General features: G+C 40.2%; 1 protein-coding gene across 1 annotated transcript in view; it reads left to right on the forward strand.

The window, feature by feature from the left end:
* Positions 1-18,353, forward strand: part of SLIT3 (slit guidance ligand 3) — a 487,105-nt gene that overhangs the window by 257,191 nt on the left and 211,561 nt on the right. Inside the window, exon 6 of the mRNA XM_058815569.1 lies at positions 12,805-12,876. Within this exon, the coding sequence (XP_058671552.1) occupies positions 12,805-12,876 (72 nt within the window). The remainder of the gene's footprint in view (positions 1-12,804; positions 12,877-18,353) is intronic.

Raw genomic sequence — 18,353 nt, forward strand, 5'->3', positions numbered from 1 at the left:
CACAATAAGTTGGGCAACAAGCAGAGCTCTCAGGACAGGGACTGAGAAGGATGGGAGAAATGTCCTGTGAAGCCAATTGTTCAGGTATCCTCTTTACCTACTTACAAAAAAAAAAAAATTGTTGCTTTGATTGCAAAAAAGAAAAAAAAATGGGGCAGGGTTTTTTTCTGGCTGTTTTATTTCAGTGCTGCCATGTCTCAGTATGAATGAGGTTTTTGAGGTTTTGTCTGAAGGGTCAGGTGAGGTAACTGGTGTGATCTTGTGATCCAAACCTGCTGCCTGCTCTTGCTTGGGAGTCCAAGTTTTCTTGCATGTGGCTCCTTTTTGTCACAACAGCACTGGCAGAGGAAGCAGGTGCCTCTTTATGAATGTATTTATGGACTAATGTCAGGACAAAATACCCATAAATATACATCACCTAGCAAGGAAATTTCAAATTCATCTGGGTATGTGAACTTTTAAGATTCTTTGATAGTGGCTTCAAGTTTGTAAGGCTTGTAGAATCCTTATTCAGTGACTAGTGAGTAAATGTGAATGAACATTTCAGAATGTAAGCATTTATATTTAAGAAATCACAATGTCTTACTTGAAGGTTGTTTTAATGATTTCAAAAGGAAATACTTTTCTTAAAAAAAATGAAAAGCAAAATTTGCAGAGAAAAATACTGAAGTCTGTACCGTGTAGAAAATTCTGTACATAAACCTACCTCTACAGTATTTTCTGTTGATATCAGAAGTGCAAAAATTATTTAATAATACTAACCTTATGTCTAACAGTAAGCCATCTTCTATCCATATTTTTACTTTCAAATTGGGCATGCAGTTATCTCAGGGTGCTGTTTTTACCAGTTTCTGATGAAATAATTCTTTCACACTTAGATTCATTACAAGTCCTGCATTTATAGATAAAGTAGAGAGTTTTAAGTCGCTGAAATCTCCTGCAAGATGCAATAAATCCCTGTGGAGGTGACCTGTCCCCCTGCTCTTGCACTGTGTGTTGTTTTGGAGATTAGGGTTGTCCCTTGGTACTGGGGTCTCAGCTCTGTGATGTTTCAGCTCCCAGATTGAGTTTTTCCTTGCCCAGCAGGTTTTCCCTCCAGGATTTTGGCAATTCACAAGGAGAGCTGGGAGACCTCAGCACCTGCAATCTGCTTTTCAGCTCTCCCCAAGAATTAAGCTCATGTGAGGATATACCAGCAGGGATTTGATGACTTTTCCTTTCAAGCCCAGTAAAACACCAGTGCTGTTATACATCCTTTACCTGTATATTTTTAAAGGTACTTTGTGGCAGTAATGACATCAATAATGATCTCCTGCATTGTGTTCAGCCCTTTTGATATAAAATTTACCTTCTGCATGTGGATGCTGACAGTCTGGTCAGAGAGAAATTCAGATAAACTTTCCCAGGCACTGTTTTGGGGGAGCAGGCTTGGTTTTAGGAAGCCTTTCTTTATGGTTTTTGTACCTTACTGCAGCATCTCCTGGTTTTTGTTTATTTAAAAAAAAGAAAAAGCCCATGCATTCTGATGTGAAAGCTGTTGGTTCTTGTGAGAGTACTATTTCATTAAGGTTGTCACTGGTTATCTATTAGATATGGGATAAAACACATAAAAACAGATTACAATGGACAAAACTTACCAATTTCTATCATGTCATTGCTCCATGTTTTATATTAGTATTACACCTGTCCGAAGGCTAAAGAAGAACATTTTAATTTGGAAATTTGTAGATTAGTGGAACTGGAAGAGATGAGTTCAGTTCCTAAAATTCTGTAAAACCTCATGGTGCTGCTGACAGCTCTGGGGAGGAGGAATAAATATATTAAAGGGTGAGGGACCCAAATGCCACAGCCATCCCATGAATGCCGAAAATAGATGGATGCCATTTGTTTTTATGAATCAAAATAAGCAGACCTATGGTTACACGTAGGTGGAAAGAGACTCCCTGGTGCACATGCACAAGAGCTGTCACATATGCTCCATGCCATGATTCTGAAGGATAAGTGGCAGTGCCACATTGATTTGGTAAAACATTGTTTGGGAAGCTGCAGATCTGCTAACAAAAACTGAATGTAGTCATCCAAACATATTGGGTGCTTCTGGTTCATATGGGTGTTCAAATGGAACACTTGTTGCAAAGTGCTTGTAAACAACAATCTGCAGGGTGGATTGCTGTCCTTACCTCGGGTGACAAACATTCACAGATGATGTGAATTTGGCTGCCTTGAAAACAGGAAAGCAAAATGGAAATGGCTTTTTTGTCAACTCTGATCCAGTTTGGTGTTAATTCCAGAGCATTTCCAAAGTATTTAAAAACTGATGTAATTACTAGCTGCCTAGATAACCAAGAAGAAAATTGGTTTTGATTCCCACTTAATCTATCAGGTATCTTACTTATTTTGGTTCCTACAATATTTTTTGGGTTTTTTTTAACTTTTCTTAAAGATGTCCTATTTTTTTATTCTAGAAACTGGTTATCTTTCCAAACACTTCTTGTTCGAGTTAGTTCTTTTTAAGGATTTTAGGCCTTTATTAGGTGCAGGTGTTTCACTGACAGCATAGATGAGTTTGGGAAGGGTTCTAGACCTGGTGTGCACAAAGGAGTATGGTGGCAGAGTGGAAAACAAGTCACAGAGGCAGAGCTGGTGTGACAACTTCAGAAATATGTCATAAATTATTAATTTGGATCTGGACAGCTACTCAGGGAAGAGGAATAGGTCTTCAAGTTCATGTCCCGCTGCCCAACAAACACCCCATGTCTATGAGTGGACCTCAGGAATGGAGATAATGAAGAATCAGCTGCAGGCTGGCCTGCTCAGGGCTTTTCTGTGACAGAATAGCAGATTTTACTGCTTATAGGAACCCTTTGCCACTTAGTCTAAGGGAAGTGTTATTTGCTTACTCATATATAAGTACATGTATATGTAACTACCTAAGTTACTTATATAAGCACACAGAGTGCTCAGAAAAAGTGCAGAGTGCTATTTTTATAAACTTAGTACAAATACAAATCATCATATAAAAGCACACAGCAAGATTTCACCCTTTAATTACAGTTTTTGTAGCATAAGCAGGTAATGCACTGACCCAAATCAGGTATTGAGTTAACTTATTTGTTTGAAATCATGCAGAACAAGCAAATTTGGGGCAATGAGGTATACAGTCAGACTGTAGAAGTAATTCCTGTGAGACTCTGGATGGGGAACCTGAATTCATTGCCTTGAGTAGTGAGAATGAAATTTGATGTAAGTGCTGTAAAGGCTTGTGAGGTCCAGGCTGAATTCCAGAGTCTCTCTCACCCTTAGCACCAATTCATCTAAACTCACCCATAATCTTATCTAGAACTGGTTGCAAGTCAGCCACAGGTCTGACTTGCAAAATGGGATGTGATGCTAAGAAATGACAAATATAAAGACTTGAAGTCACAGGATCAGGGCTTTGCATTGAAGCAACCACTGGAAAACAAATGTCAATGGTTTTTACAGTCATTGCCAGCCCTGTTTTGTGTCAGTAAGAGGCAACAGGGCTGTATTTATGTGGGGTACTTGTGGTGCTGCTCTTCCTCAGAGAAACCTGGCTTGAGAAACCAACCAGCAAAGCAGAGAAAGGGTTAGGAGTCAGGATCTGCAGCTGCACGTCATTAGAAGCATTTTTGTGTTAAAAACAAAACCTCTGATAATACCCAGGCAGGTCATCAGTGAACAGCACAGAACTGTAACTAAGCCTAATGCCTCTTTGTCTAAAAGTAATTTAAAACACTTTTTATTTTTGTTGGTGAGTTTGTCAGTGGCTGATTTTACAACAGAAATTACTAGAAGGGGATAAATTCCCTGTCTCAAAATAAAGCTGCTGTTGTCCAATCAGTATAGAAGAAAAAGGGTAAAGCAAAGCAAAATCCTGGAAGCACATCCTCCAACCCTGCTTTTCATCTGGAGATGCCACTTATATTCATCTGTGTGGTTCACAGGAACCCACAGCTGTGTTAAAGATGAAATGTCCTGATTTGGAACCCCTTAGAAAAGCTTCTGAGCCTGTGTTAAGCACGGTCAGTGCTGGAAATCCCTATCAGGATGATTTAAAATTAATGCAGCATCTTGAAATACGTGATTTGTGAACTGTTCTCCAGTGGCTGTGGGAGTCGGTTGAGGAACTGAGCAGGACCGTGTCGAGAAAAGTCCCCCAATCCAAAATGGGATGTGAAGATATTTAGAACTGTGATTCCTTCTCCAGCTTTAACTGGCCATTTTTGGTGTTTTTTTTTTTTTTTTAAATAGTCTGATAAAACAGACTTTGACTGAAAACTTACTGGTGTGTTGTACTAGGAAACTACCGTTTACAACTGAAAGATGTTAATTGGATAGTATCCATGAGTTTTTAGTATTAATTTTATAATTACAAAAGCAAAAAAATTACCAAAACAAACAAAAAATCAACTGTTTTGCCTAAATTTACCAGCTATGCAGCAAGGCAGACACTCCCAATATTTAGTGGCTTGGTATTGCAATATTTAGTGGTTTGGTATTGCTTCCTCCTAATTTTTATCCTGAGAGCTACAGGAACATATTCCAAGTGATTGTATGACTGCAGGTGATAGCATTAATCTAATGTGATATGGGATTTCAGAGGGCACAGATGTCTGGAGATTGAATGTCCAGATTTCCTTTTGCTCTGTCATCCCCCTAACCATGTAAACACCAGGCACTTGCCCTGGGCATGTTCACCTTCCCTGCTCTGCCGCAGCCTCTGTGCCCCACAATGTTTTCATGTTTGCTGGTCAAGTCCAAGCTTCTCAAAGGCAGGAGAGCCTTCATTCTCCTCTCAAACCTGAGTTTTGTAGGTTTTTTAACATAAAAATGTGTCAGCAAGGAGCACCTACAGAATTACCAGGTTTTTTGCTCAGTGTCCCTGTTAAACCATCTCAGTGAGCTCAGTGCCCCTCGCACGGGCTGGGCTCAGGGGCAGCTCCACCTGCAGTGGTGTCCCCGGGGCAGCAGGGATGTCACCCATGCCCAGAACATCTGTCCAGCAGCCAGGAGCCAGCAGAGCACCAGCCCAGCCTTGTTGTGTCACACTGGAGAGTTTCTTGCAGCCCTCTGTCCTGCTGAGCCCATTCTAAAAATGCCAAAGGCTCCAAACAAATTTTGTCTGTCTTTGACAATTGATACACTTTTTAATAGGAAGGGATGGAGTATTTTGGGTCTTTTTTTTTTTTTTTTTTAAAGTTTTGGTTCTGTAATGAATCTGTTGCAGTACAGAATGACTTTAAGGAGAAAACCCCGATCCCAGCTGATGCTTGTGATGGTGTTCACAGGGGTCTGAGGATGAGGGAAGAGACAAGGATCTGACTCCATGTTTCAGAAGGCTTGATTTGTTATTTTATGATATATATTACGTTAAAACTATACTAAAAGAATAGAAGAAAGGATTTCATCAGAAGGCTGGCTAAGAATAGAAAAAGAAAGACTGATAACAAAAGCTTGTGTCTCAGACAGTCTGAGCCAGCTGACTGTGATTGGCCATTAATTAGAAGCAACCACATGAGACCAATCACAGATGCACCTGTTGCATTCCACAGCAGCAGATAACCATTGTTTACATTTTGTTCCTGAGGCCTCTATGCTTCTCAGGAGGAAAAATCCTAAGGAAAGGCTTTTTCAGAAAATACCACGGCTACAGATGCTGCTGCACTGATGGGCGGTACCAGCTCCCCTGTGGGGTTTGTTTGTTTTGCCTTGGGAATGAATGGGATTTCTGTGCTGTTAGCTGCACAGAAGGGATGCCATGGTGCTGCAGGAGCCTGGGTAAGCACAGGGCACAGATTCTGGGTGAGTTTCAGTGCTGGGCTCAGGATGGGGCAGGGACAGCTGCAGCCTCTCCGTGCTGTGCCCCCCTTCCCTGGCAGAAACACCCGAGAGGAGCAGGGGCTCAGGTGGGCTGGAAGCACAGCCCCAGATGAGCAGAGCCCAGGGCTGGAAGGCACAGCTCCTGCTCCACCTGCAGCAGCTGGGGGGATGGAACCACCTGCACCTCCTCCTCCGTGTGCTCTGTGCACATGACAAATGCCTGCTCTTTATTTCCTTTTAGCAACTGCGTGTTTTTCTGTGCCTCGCTTTCAGATTTTCCAGTTTCACAATACTGTCCTTAATGATATGATTTCCTATTAATATTCCTAATCTGATTCCCTGGTATGATTTCTGGTTAATAAGGTCACTTGTTGGTAGCATTGTGAACTAGAACTTTCCTTTATGTGTGGTGTTTGACACTTGTCAACATAACAATAAATAATTTAAACAAGTGCAAACCTTCAAAAACTGTAAACAACACCACAGTAAGTAACTTTCATTTTCTCAAACACCCATTTTATCTTTCTCTTTTCTTCCCCTTTTCCCCTTTGGGTCTGTGGCAGAGGAGAACAACAGATGGTTATCAGTCAAGAGTAACTAGGGAAACAGCAAAACCTGCCCCAATTGCTATGGAGACAGCCATTTCTGAGCTTGGTATGCACTATTTGTTACATCAGCAACCAGAGAGAGTTAAAAAAAGAAAAAAAATGTTCTAAAGCACCTGATATTGAAAGGAAATCTTGTGTTTGTGTATATTTTTCCTTGTAGCAGGAGGAGTCTCCATGTTTGTTTGTCACTCAAGTTTTGCTTTAAGCTGATATTTTGGTTATTTTGTGACAGCAGCATTTTGATTTGTGAGTTAATGTAGTACAAACACTCAGAGTAAATACTTAGTAATTTTGAATAGTCTGCAGAATAATTATTCATAAGCAATTCTTCCCCTTCAAATCAGATATTCCTCCCTCCTTGAATTTAACAACCTGGCAGCACAGGTTGGGTAAGAAAACTGAAGGGAGAGAATATGAGTCTGCCCAATTATCTCAGGCAGATGAGCTGTTCCTGCACAAAGCATCAACCACAGCTTTTGGCAAAACTGAATCCTTGGGAACAAAAAAAAAAAAGATGGGAATTTTCAAATACTTGTAAAAATCTCATAGTGAGATTGCAGCTTGATCACAACAGCTGTATCAATCTTTTATATTTTCTAATATAAGCAATCTCTTATAGAGTGACTTCAGTGAAGAATAAATAAAAATTAAAAATTGAGAAAAAATGCATTAGAAGCTACTTTGAAAGAACTTCACATTATTTCAATTTAATTGAATTTAACATTACCTCAAAGCACCATCTTTCCCCATTTATTGGGGCTTCCTCATCAATTAATACAAGGATAAGGACTTTAGTTTGTTATGTGAGAAATTTTAAATAGATGTGTTGGTGTCACTTTCCTCAGATATTTTAATTTTCTTTAAGTCACATAAGGGCAAAATAAATGTTATAGAGTGTCTTTCTGATTCTTATCGGTTATAGAAGAACTTAAATACTAGAGTGCAAACTTTACAGGAAAGTGATGACGTAGAACCAGCAAGTCTGTATTAGAAACAAAATAAAAAAGGAAATGGAAAGGAAAATGTTATCCAAACAGGGATTCTTTTGAAGATATAATTAGCAAAATGAATTCATTCTAAAAATGATTCTGTAATATATATATATGTTTCATAAAAATAATTTATGGTGCATTTACCTTCCTGTGAAATCACGATAGAATTTCCTTTAAATGTTCCTTTAAATATATTTAAAATTCCTTTAAATAAATATATATTACAATTCCTAACATGCATATATCTGGTTAAAAATCCAAGTCTTTCCTCAATGAGGAAATAGCACCTGCCTGTTTTTTATCTGCAAGTGTAGATACAGATATAGATAAAGCTATAACAGTAATTTTATATCAGTAACTGTAAACCTTAAATATGCAACTATGATGACACTGCTTTTTTATGCTAAATGTGAAAGATGAGAAAGAAATTTGAACAGTATATATTGCAGTAGTCATTAATACTGGCTTTTATTTAAATATTTAACTAGACTTTGGGCAAAATATAGAAAGAGGTTATAGTAATTTAACTACTGTCACAGGATAATTAAAAAATAGATTAGCACTTGAGCTCTGCAGTGGCCTTGGTAGTGTTTGAAAATGGAAAAAAAATCCCTTACTGAATAAAGTACAAAACACTGGTTATAAAGTCCATTATTGTTAAATGTTGATGCTTGAAGGGCCTCTTCTTTGTGAATGTGAGTGTGGCAAATTGCAGAAAAAATGCTGAAATCTATTATATAGTTGGCGAGCTGTGAAGAAATCTTTCTGGTAATACAAATGTTGGGTTTTACACAGAAATTTTTTAATGTTAATAAAAAAATTAATTATTTCAGTTTTGGTAAATTTCACCTTACATGAATTTAATTCTTTTATATTTTAGAATATTTCTGTGGCTTTAAAAAAACATCTTAAAACTAGTTACATGATAAAATTTTGTCAGCTTTGTTGCTGGGGATTTTTATCTCTTAAATGGATTTGAAAATTAAATATTCCTTATTGTTGTGAGCAAAACCTTCAAGGCTTGGTATTTAACAGATTATTTCAAATGGCAAAAGAATATCAACCTTGTAAAACCCTATTCCTTCTAAATAGTATTTGAAATTTTACTCCTGTTTATGATAGATAATGCACCAGTCTAAATGGATAAGCCAGAGTTACACTGTCAGGGAAAAAGTGTTTTAAACATTTAAAGTGGCATTTTAGCCAAGCCATAGATTCTCCTGTGATATAAATCTGTTAGGATGTGGTGTTATTTCTCATTTCTTAGAAAGGTGATTTGTGTCTAAGGATTTTTTTTTCCTTTAAAACATCAATGTTAAGTTTTATCCATCAGTTGCATATAATGTACTCACATAATTTTCCTGCTTTTCAATAAGAATTGAGAGTAGTTATTGAGTCCACATTAGAGCCAAATTGCAGTAATACATATGGCTTCATGTATTACATCTCTGCCACATGAAAGATGTCTTTTCCTCCGAAGACTTTTATAAATTCTTGGATTGTTCATAAGCATTTGTCTGTGCCACACTCCGCCTAAATCCCATTTGCCCGTTCAATATTTTCCTTGCTCGAGTGCTTTGCTCTGCTCTCGGGGCTCTGTGGTGCTGCAGTCATTCTCTGCCGGCATTGTCTGGTTGCTAATTGCCTGTCACGGAGCTCAGGGATCCCTGCAGCCCCCAGGGTGGCTCAGGGGGGATAATTCAATCCCAGGGGAGCTGCTGGCTGTCCCAGCTGGGATCTCAGCTGCCCTGCTCCGGCAGCATCACCCAGCCCAGCTCTGGGATCTGGGTCTGCTCAGCTTCGCTGCTTTGTGTCTGATGCGTGAGACGTTCAGCATTTCAGCCCAAATCAAACTTAGCTCTCTGTGCAACCCAGCAAAATTTGGAAGTGCCACACAGCTCAGTTACTGTGGTTTCATTCATCCTTCAGCAGCTCAGTGTTTCTCTACGAGGATGTTTTTTGGTCAGAGGCAGCCAAATCACTTGGTAGGTTTAGATCAAGTCTGTGCCCAGTGCTGTATTCCTTCTAAAGGCAGAGTAAATACAGGTATGAAAAGTGATTTTGGCCACGTGTTTTTAAAATTGCCTCTTAAGTGTGAGTTTGTGTTGTCTGACCTTTTAGCACCAGCATGTTGCACCACTACGTGCATAAAAACCCATTTGCAATCTCATGGAAAAGATTTTCTAGAAAGGCTGTGAGCGCTGACAAACAGAGGTGCCATTTAAACCTGAACCAAGGCTTCTGCAGCCCAAGGCCATCTTTACAAATTCCCGTGTAAGCCTGGAGCAGGTGAGGTGTGTCTCAGGAAGCTGGCCTGTGCTCTGTGTGCCTGAGTGCTCTGTTCAGGGTGCAGCAATGGGGAGAGGGGAGCAATATCACAAGGTTCCTCAGGGAAATGTAGATTCCACCAGTTCTCAAATATTGGGCTTTTTTTCCTCTTTTCCTTTTTTTTTTTTAAGTTGAAATTTTACCTTCTCTGCATGTGTAATTTTGTTCAAGTAAGATATTCTCAACAAATGTTAGGGATGTCTGTTTGGCCCCTGGAGGAGCTGCATGCACAGCCTGCCCACACTGAGTATGTGAGCTGACTGCTAGTCCACATCACAGGGGTTTGTCCACATCTCCATAGGCATAAAAAGATGTGCTGGACACCTTGGCTTTCTGTAAGAGTTCACTTAAACTTTGCCCAAAACTTTAAACTTATCACTTTGTTGTGCAAGGAGGACATTTAGATCTCGACTCTCAGATTTCTAGTCTTGACTGAACGGCTCACCAGGGTGCTGTACAGAGGCACAGAAATAGAATTTCCATCTTTACACACAGAGAAATAAATAGGGAGGCAGAGGGTCTTAAAACCTAATTTTAACACAACCAGCAGTTCTTTTTCTTTTGAGAAGAAATTCTCATGTTTCAATGCAGATGTAAATGTGTTGGGGTGATAGATACCAGGAGACACCAGCTCTGTGACAAAGGAGCATTAAACATGTGAGTTTCACCCCTGAGACTGTGAAGAATTGGTTATGGGCCAGAGAATCAGGGTGTATCACTAATGAATATGTTCCCTATTTACTGATAGCCCTGCTAAGTGTGTGTCTTGTGAGCATTGAGAGGTTTCCCTTGCTGTGATCCTGAGCATCGATCACACAGACTAAACCTGGCTGTTGGCAGTGGCATGACTGGACCTGTGGAAATATGATTAAAATGGTCATTACGCTTTTTCAACAAAAATCAATCTATGAAAGCAGCAGTTTTTTAAAAAATACAATACCCACCAAGGAATCCCTTTAATCAGAAGGCTTTGAGAGTAGCACACTGTGGGTTTATTTGCTTATTTTAGTGCATTTGGCAGAAAAATCAATATCATAGTATAACTCCAATAAAAATTGTGCAATATCTAGTACTTCCCATAGAAGGAGAGGGAGAGGTGATTCTCAAGTTGAGGCTCCATTCTCCTCATCGTGTTGATATCTGCCAAACTTCTGCTTAATAAAGCTAAGTGTAAAATACTTAATCATGCAGACAGCACTGTATTTAACTCATTTGAAGTTTATTCCTCTCCAAAATGCACCATCCCTTCTGTTGGAGCCACGAATTTTTGTCAATTAAACAGGGATATCAGCACAAGTCTTCTCAGCAGTCAGAAATAGAGAGGTTTTAGGATCTTTCACAGATGGTCAGAGAAACAGAGAGAACATAAATATGTATGTATACATTTTTCCAGATATGTATATATGCTGTGCATGAACTCCTACACACAGAAAAATCCCTTTTGGAGGATTGTACATCCCACTGTCTGCCAGTATTGGAGACTTTGCTGAAGTTTTGCCAAATTCACAATGTTCTCCAAAGTTAGCAAATGCTATGAGAAGTCTAAGTTGGGGCTTTATGGTTCCTAAGGTTTTTAGTAGACCTTAGAGTGTGAGTGGGTTTTTCTGTACTTTAACTCATAAAAAAATACCATGTTCATTGATACAAACTGCATCACAAAGGGCAAGTGTCCCATGGTTCTCAAAGATGTACATGTCCAGGATGCTCAATGTTAGCAGATCAAACTCAGTCTTTAGAGGGGCTCATAAGGACTGTATTTGCTCTATTTCTGCTTTATTGTTGTATAATAAGAAAATAGCAGCAAATGTCTATTTAGGCCAAAAATTAGATAGAGCGAATAATTGGAAAGTAGTTGGTGAAGCTATATAACCATACTATACATGGGAGTAATATATTCTCTATAGTTATATATATATATATTTCATAAAAATCAGAAACTACAGTGTAATCTTTGTATCTTTATTCAAGATACTTTACCCACATAGTACAAAAGGTCTCTGCCTCATTGAATCCAAAGTTTATGCTGTGCAAAGGGCAGTAACAGATAGTCAGGAGCTTGCATCTACTTTTTCATGAAATGCAGATATTTTACTTGCATGTGACTGGATATGTAATTTTATTTCTTTAAGTGTAAAATTTAAGGGATCAGATGTCAGCAAATGTAATCACTGAATTTTAAATTGCAACTTTAATTCTTTTAAGCAGAGGAGACAGATGTAGCTGTCTTGCTGCATCCACATGTATTGCAAAATACATTTAAATCATGCACATAGAGGGAGACAAATGAGAGAACTCCACCACCCAAATATTAAATTACATGTTTTGAAGCAAAATAGTGTTTTAAGTGTACATGTGTATAATGCTTTTTGTCACTGGACTGCTCTCCCTGATGCAGTTAGACAGAATCTGTATTTAGTCAGAAATCTTTCAATAGAAAGGGCTACCAGATGGGACCAGTAACAATGCAGAGAGGCATCGAACCACCACAGACATTTGGTGCTTAGAATAATAAAAAGACTATAAAATTAGATTAGTTGAGTCTAATTTGGAGTTGGTATATTCCCTATGCACTCTCACAGCTCTTGGGTAGATAAAGCCTGAAGATTTAGTACTGTCAGGACAGAGGACTCCAACTTCCAGTAAAAGAAAAAACGGCATTCTGTGAGGTCACGGAGGGCAGCCCAGTGACCTCCAATGATTTACAGGCCTTTAGCTTAATGAAATTGTTTCAGTGACATGACGGTAAAAGCTCATAATGGATTGGATGCCCTAATGTAATGAAATTACTCCCTTCTGCCTTAAAAAAAAAAAAAAGGCAAAAAAAAAAAAAAAAAAAAGAGGCGCAATTAATATTTACTGAGACCTGACAGGCTTCAGTGTGCGGGAGCGTGCAGCGCTGTCAGACAGCCTGAGCAGCCCCGAGCAGCGTGGCAGCTGAGCAGGCGCTGCGAGGGGGTGGAGGGACACCTCGCTGACAGGGAAGCCCCAACCTGGCGCTCCGAGCCAGCCTTCATCCTCTCCCTTCCTTTCTGCAGGCAACTGGACAACAACCAGATCAGCTGCATCGAAGATGGAGCCTTCCGAGCGCTGCGCGACCTGGAGATCCTGTGAGTTGACTCGGTGCCGGGGCGGTGGGGGGGTGCCTGTCCCCACAGCGCTGTGTGCTGCAGTGCTGCCGGGGCTGGGGGCTCTGCAGCCCCGCTGCCCACCTCAGCAGGTGCAATGTCAGCCTCCCCCGGGCCGGCAGTGCTGCTAATTAAACCACAATAGGCGCCGTGTGCGCTCCGAGGAGCGCGGAGATCGCAGCGCTGGCTGCTGCCTGGAGCAGATGGGTTCAGCGGCGTTCCCGGCGTGTCCGGTGCGTGATCTACAGCCAGAATCCTGCCCTGATGGCGAGCACAGCACGGGGAGCAGGTTCATGGGGAGCAATATTACGAGATAGGTGACCGCTGCCCTGGACAAAAGCTGTTTCAAAGGTGTTTGGTGTGTAAGAGGGAGGAGAGACGGGCGCTTGGCAGGCTTGTTCAGTGCAGTCATTGGCTTTTGGGGAGGATCCTTCTCTGAGGGCTGAAATAACACGACGTTGTGCTCTTCATGTACCACAAACTTTACACAGAGGCTGTTAAAGCTGCAGCACAGACTGAATAAAAGGTTTTGACAGTGAAAGCTGACTCTACCAGAGACGCAGCACATTAGATTTAGAGCGCTGTCATTGTAATGTAAATCCAATATTATCCCGAACTTGGTATCTGTGCAGATAATTGCTAATTGTAACTTGTTCACTTAAAGACTTTTTCTAGAATAGGTTTTCACAATATGAACTGCTGTAAAGCTTTCCCTGTCACCCCAAAGTTAATCCTGCAAAGCTGAGTGTCAGTACTTGTGAAAGCACATCATTCTGAGCTGAAATGGAGGGGGGCAGGAAGGACACACGACCTGTCCAAAATTCAAACCCTCCCCATCCACCGTGAGTTAATGGGAGAGCAGCCCTGACCCAGTGCACACCTTCCTACAGCAGGGAAGGCCTGCCTGGCTGCTGCAGAGCTTGCCCTTAGATTGCATGGGATGAAACAGCAAATGGTAGGTGCATCAAATGAGCGCCTGCCTCAGACACTGCTGGCGCCTGGAGACTCAGCAGAGTCGTGACGTGTCCCGAGAGGAGGCAGGGCTGGGTGGGCAGCCCTGTGCCACTCCACGGGGGTCTGAACGCGCTGGTGATGCACAGGGCTGTCCCCAAGGGCTGGGTCCAGCTCAGGCTGATGCTCCAAGGAGCTCTGCCCTCTGTGTCAGCACAGGCTCAGCTGTCTGAGGCACCTGGTGGTGGCCGTGTCTGTCACAGCCCCTCTGTCCCCCAGGCTGGGTGGGACCCTCATGTGGATCACATAGTAGGTGTTGTTCACGTTGAGCTAGCAGAAGGTTTCTGCGGAGTTTCTTACCTGGCAACTTATGTTAACAACAGTATTGTTTGAATTCTCTAGTAATAGCACTTTTCAGGAAAAGTAATGTGTTACCACTACAAAATTCTACCTGTCTGTCAGATTGAAAAGTCTACTGTGTGGTGAAAGAAAGGAAGACAGGAAAAAAAAGAACTCCTCTAAAATTGGCATTTTTTTTTTTTTTTTCCTTTTGATGGACTGGTTGTCTGTATCTGCAGAGAGTGAATCAGTCCTCCCCTGACAGCAGACTGTGCTATAACTTTCACTAAATAGGCTGGACAATAAATGGAGCTCTTTTTTGCAATATACTGAGTTCTGCAGGCTCTGCAGAAGTTGCTAGGAATGCATTCCTTCTCCCCACATTGTAGTAAATTAGTTTATTTACCTCTCTGTTTTCAATTGGTTGCTTCTATGCCAGTTATTTATGGGTGGGAAAAGATGAGGCAATGAGAATATATAAAATAGATCATAATCAGTTATTTAGTGCATTTTTAATTTTCAGCACAGATACATTGCTACAGGAAAAATAATATTAATTCTAAAAGATGAGAAAACACATTGATAATATCTATTTCTAAGCTTATTTTTCTTGCAGCCACAAAATGTGTTTTATACTTCCAACATTATCTGAATTTTTTTCCCATGTTTATCTTCAAAGAAAGTCTGAGCATTTATTCTGTCAAAATAAATTTGTTAAATGCCCCAGAGAATATAATATCTTTAGTTGTAAAACAGTCATAAATGTTAAAATTTACAACAATCTGAACCATCAAAGAACATTAACCAAATGAAACCAAATTTCAACCTTTCAGACCCACTGTGTATTTTACGCAGATATATTATAACATATAATGCGATATGTAGAAAATATTCAATGATTCTTGCAAAAATAAATCCAATTATCTGTTTGAACAGTTTGCCAGGGTACTAAATAATGTTTCTCCTTTATCTTAGTGAAATCTTGTGATTTTTTTGATAATCAGTGTTTCCATTCCTGTACTTTTCTCCTCAAACACAGCCTGTCTACAGAATTCTAAATTTTGTCTATAACTCAAGGCAGAGCCATGCTCAAAAAGAAAACTAAGAATATTTTCTTTAGAACCACTGTGGTTTCTGGATTGCGCGTTTCATTCACCTTGAGCTCCTCAAAAAAACATGACTTTGAGGAGCTTGGTGATTCAGTAGCCCTTCAGTAGAAAGAAAGGAATTTTTGTGCAGTTACCCTTCAAAACGCAGAGCACGCCGTGACCCGTGTGACTTATTTCTTCTCACCAACAAGTTGTTTTCATTAGTATCCTCATTTTCTTGTTTTGCGTTATAAATATCTTACCGTACCAGCTAACAGCACAGAGGCAGAGATGAAAACAAGGCTGAAATTTGTGCCCAAGATGAGAACTTGGCGAGGTGCAGGGAGCTGGGAACTCCATCTGCAGCTGGGGGCAGCGCGGGGCGCGGAACGCGGCCGCCAACGCCTTCGCGCTCTCGGTCGCCTCTGTGCGTGGGAGCCTCTGTGTCCCCATGGCACAAAAAGTGCCACTGGTTTTATGGCCTCACCTACCTAGACCCCAAAGCAGGTGCTGAGTACTACTGCTGATGCTGAGTTTGGGGTTAAAAGATGCAAAAATGTTGAGTATAGAGTGTATTGGTGCCTTCGCTTGATTGTCTTTGCCTGTTCAGCAAGTTGAAAATAATGTCTGAGAAATGACCTGCAGAACTGATGGAGTTAAACATCCTTAAACATCTTACCTACATCTGGTAGTTCTGTGTTGGGGCTGGCTTTTTCCTTCTTGTCTTAGATTTTCTGAACAGATCCTCATGAAGGGTTTGGTTTTTATCTGTTGATGAAATAGGAAATATTTCTTTGTTGACGTAATTCCTGTGTCCCCCTTTTTATAAAACATATTTCAATGGGTTTGGTCTTGCATTCCAAGATGTAGAAAAGTGTGCGCAACAGCTGAAACAGCGATAAAATGGAAAATGGGCACGTGTCCCTAAATGAGTGGCAAAAGGTACTGTCTTATGACTTGTTAGCATAGAAATGCACAGAAATGTTGAAGAAAATTGGTGGGAAACCTTTGCTAATTAAAGATTTTTTAGTAGGGCAAGGTCTCTGCTCTGCTTAATTTTTACTTACGTCCTGTGGCAATGTCTGGCAATAACAGTATTATTGAGAAATATCTTTTACTCTAGCTGTAAGTATGATTCAAGGTTATTAAAAAAACCTCAAGACCAAACCAAAAACCCAGTGTAGTCTTCAAAATGATCAGACACTATTCCTTGTGCTGTGGCAGTATGCTGTTCATATATTTTTTATGTTAGAAATTAGTCCATCATTTTATTTCCACATGCCCAAAATTATTAAGGATATGAAATAAAACATGTCTAGGGTTCAGAATTTCACCTCCAGTCTCTTGGGACACATGAATAAAAGAAATTGATTTCAAAATGGTTCAACAAGCTCAAACTGGATAAACTGGTAATATTGAGTGCCTGAGCATACTATTGTTATTAAACTGGGAGGGCTGAAGCATTTTTCTCAGTAAGAGACAGGACTCAGTTTAGCAAAAAGCCCATTAATTTATTTGTCAGTGTTTTGTCTCTCTGGAATAATGGGAAAACTGTGCGGTGGCATGGGAGTTGTACTGTGTGGACAGCCCAGAAAGAATTACAAGTCACTGTTGACAACTTAGGTGGAGTGTTTCCTTTTTCTTATTATATTGTAAAAGTTGTTTTTCTCCTGCTTTGTAATGATAGCCAGAGGGTCCAGAGCTTGAACACATTCTGTTTGTTGCATAAGATTTTATCATGGCAAGAGCTAATCCTAGGAGGTCTGTTAAAGAAGGCAAATGGGTTCTTGCTGTACAGAGCTAGTACAGAAATATTTGGGGGTTTGTTTCTTGTTAGCCACATTAATTGTAGGTCTTTCATATCATATGGCTGAGTTTAAAATCCTGCCTCCTGAGTTTCACCTGCTTTTGGAATGAATGAGCGCTGACTGCCGCTGATCCCGCAGCCACACGCGCTCAGGGATCCAACAGTCCACTTTGGGTCCCTTAGTGTGAAACATCATGCCAATTCATCTACAAGTAATGATGAAAAAGTGCAAGTATAGTCATCCAAATATTCGTGACTTCAGTTCCAAATAGGCCCTAAATTTATTATATTAAAAAGATCATTTCTTCTGATTGCAAAATGTAATGAAGGTAAATAAAGCTGCACCACCTTTCCTTTCCTAATATCTTAAAGTAATGAGAGAAATTTAAATCCTTCTGTCGTGAATGCAGAATCTTTTCTCTCCAGATATTTCTGTCACACTCTTCTTCCTGCTCCATGGCAAACCCACAAAGGGTGGGTTTGAGCTGTAAGGGCTGTGCCGATGTTTTTGAGCTCCAGTTCAGCCCCAAGCCGTGTTGGGTGGGACGCAGCCGGTCTGTCACACCAGCCTGGCCTGCAGCCCCAGCTCTGTGCATCGTCTGCCACATCCAGGCTTTGCAAGCATTTGACCAGTGGGTAAAAACTGGGATTATTCCTGCCATCCTTATTTGGATTCAATATATTCCTGTTATAAACGATTCTTTGATAAAAGGTTTAGTCTGTGCAGTTCCTAATAGAGATGTCGTATGAGTGTGATTATAATGCGCACTGCCTTTTGTCATGGCAAACTTTTAAGAACTTTTCTGAACATTAATCAATATTTTGTGCCACAGCCAGGGTTTAATTGTTCCTAGGGCTGCCTCTGTATGCTGAACACTCAGTTATATAGTCAGTTTTACTTATTTGCAAAATGCTATTCTGGGCATGTCTTAACTAGATAGAAGATTTTTATTTGCTTTCACAACCTGGAGAGACAGGGAGCGAAAGTCATGACATAATTCTAAATATATGAGATGTCACTGCTTAATGAAAGCCTGAAAATGCCACACAAATGTGATTTCCTCCTCTATTTTGCTGCAAATTGTGATCGGTGGAGGCAATCAGGATCAAATTTGAACTCTGTAAATCATGTCCCTAGAACTGATACCAAAATGCCGAAATACAATAATGAAAATGAGAATTTTTTGTCAAATTATGTGCATAACTAACTTACTTATACTTGAGTACAGTGAAATTTAAATTATTGCAGTTTTTGATTTATGTTTTTTGTGGTT

Source organism: Ammospiza caudacuta, chromosome 16 (assembly GCF_027887145.1).
Source record: "Ammospiza caudacuta isolate bAmmCau1 chromosome 16, bAmmCau1.pri, whole genome shotgun sequence".
NCBI lineage: Eukaryota > Metazoa > Chordata > Aves > Passeriformes > Passerellidae > Ammospiza > Ammospiza caudacuta.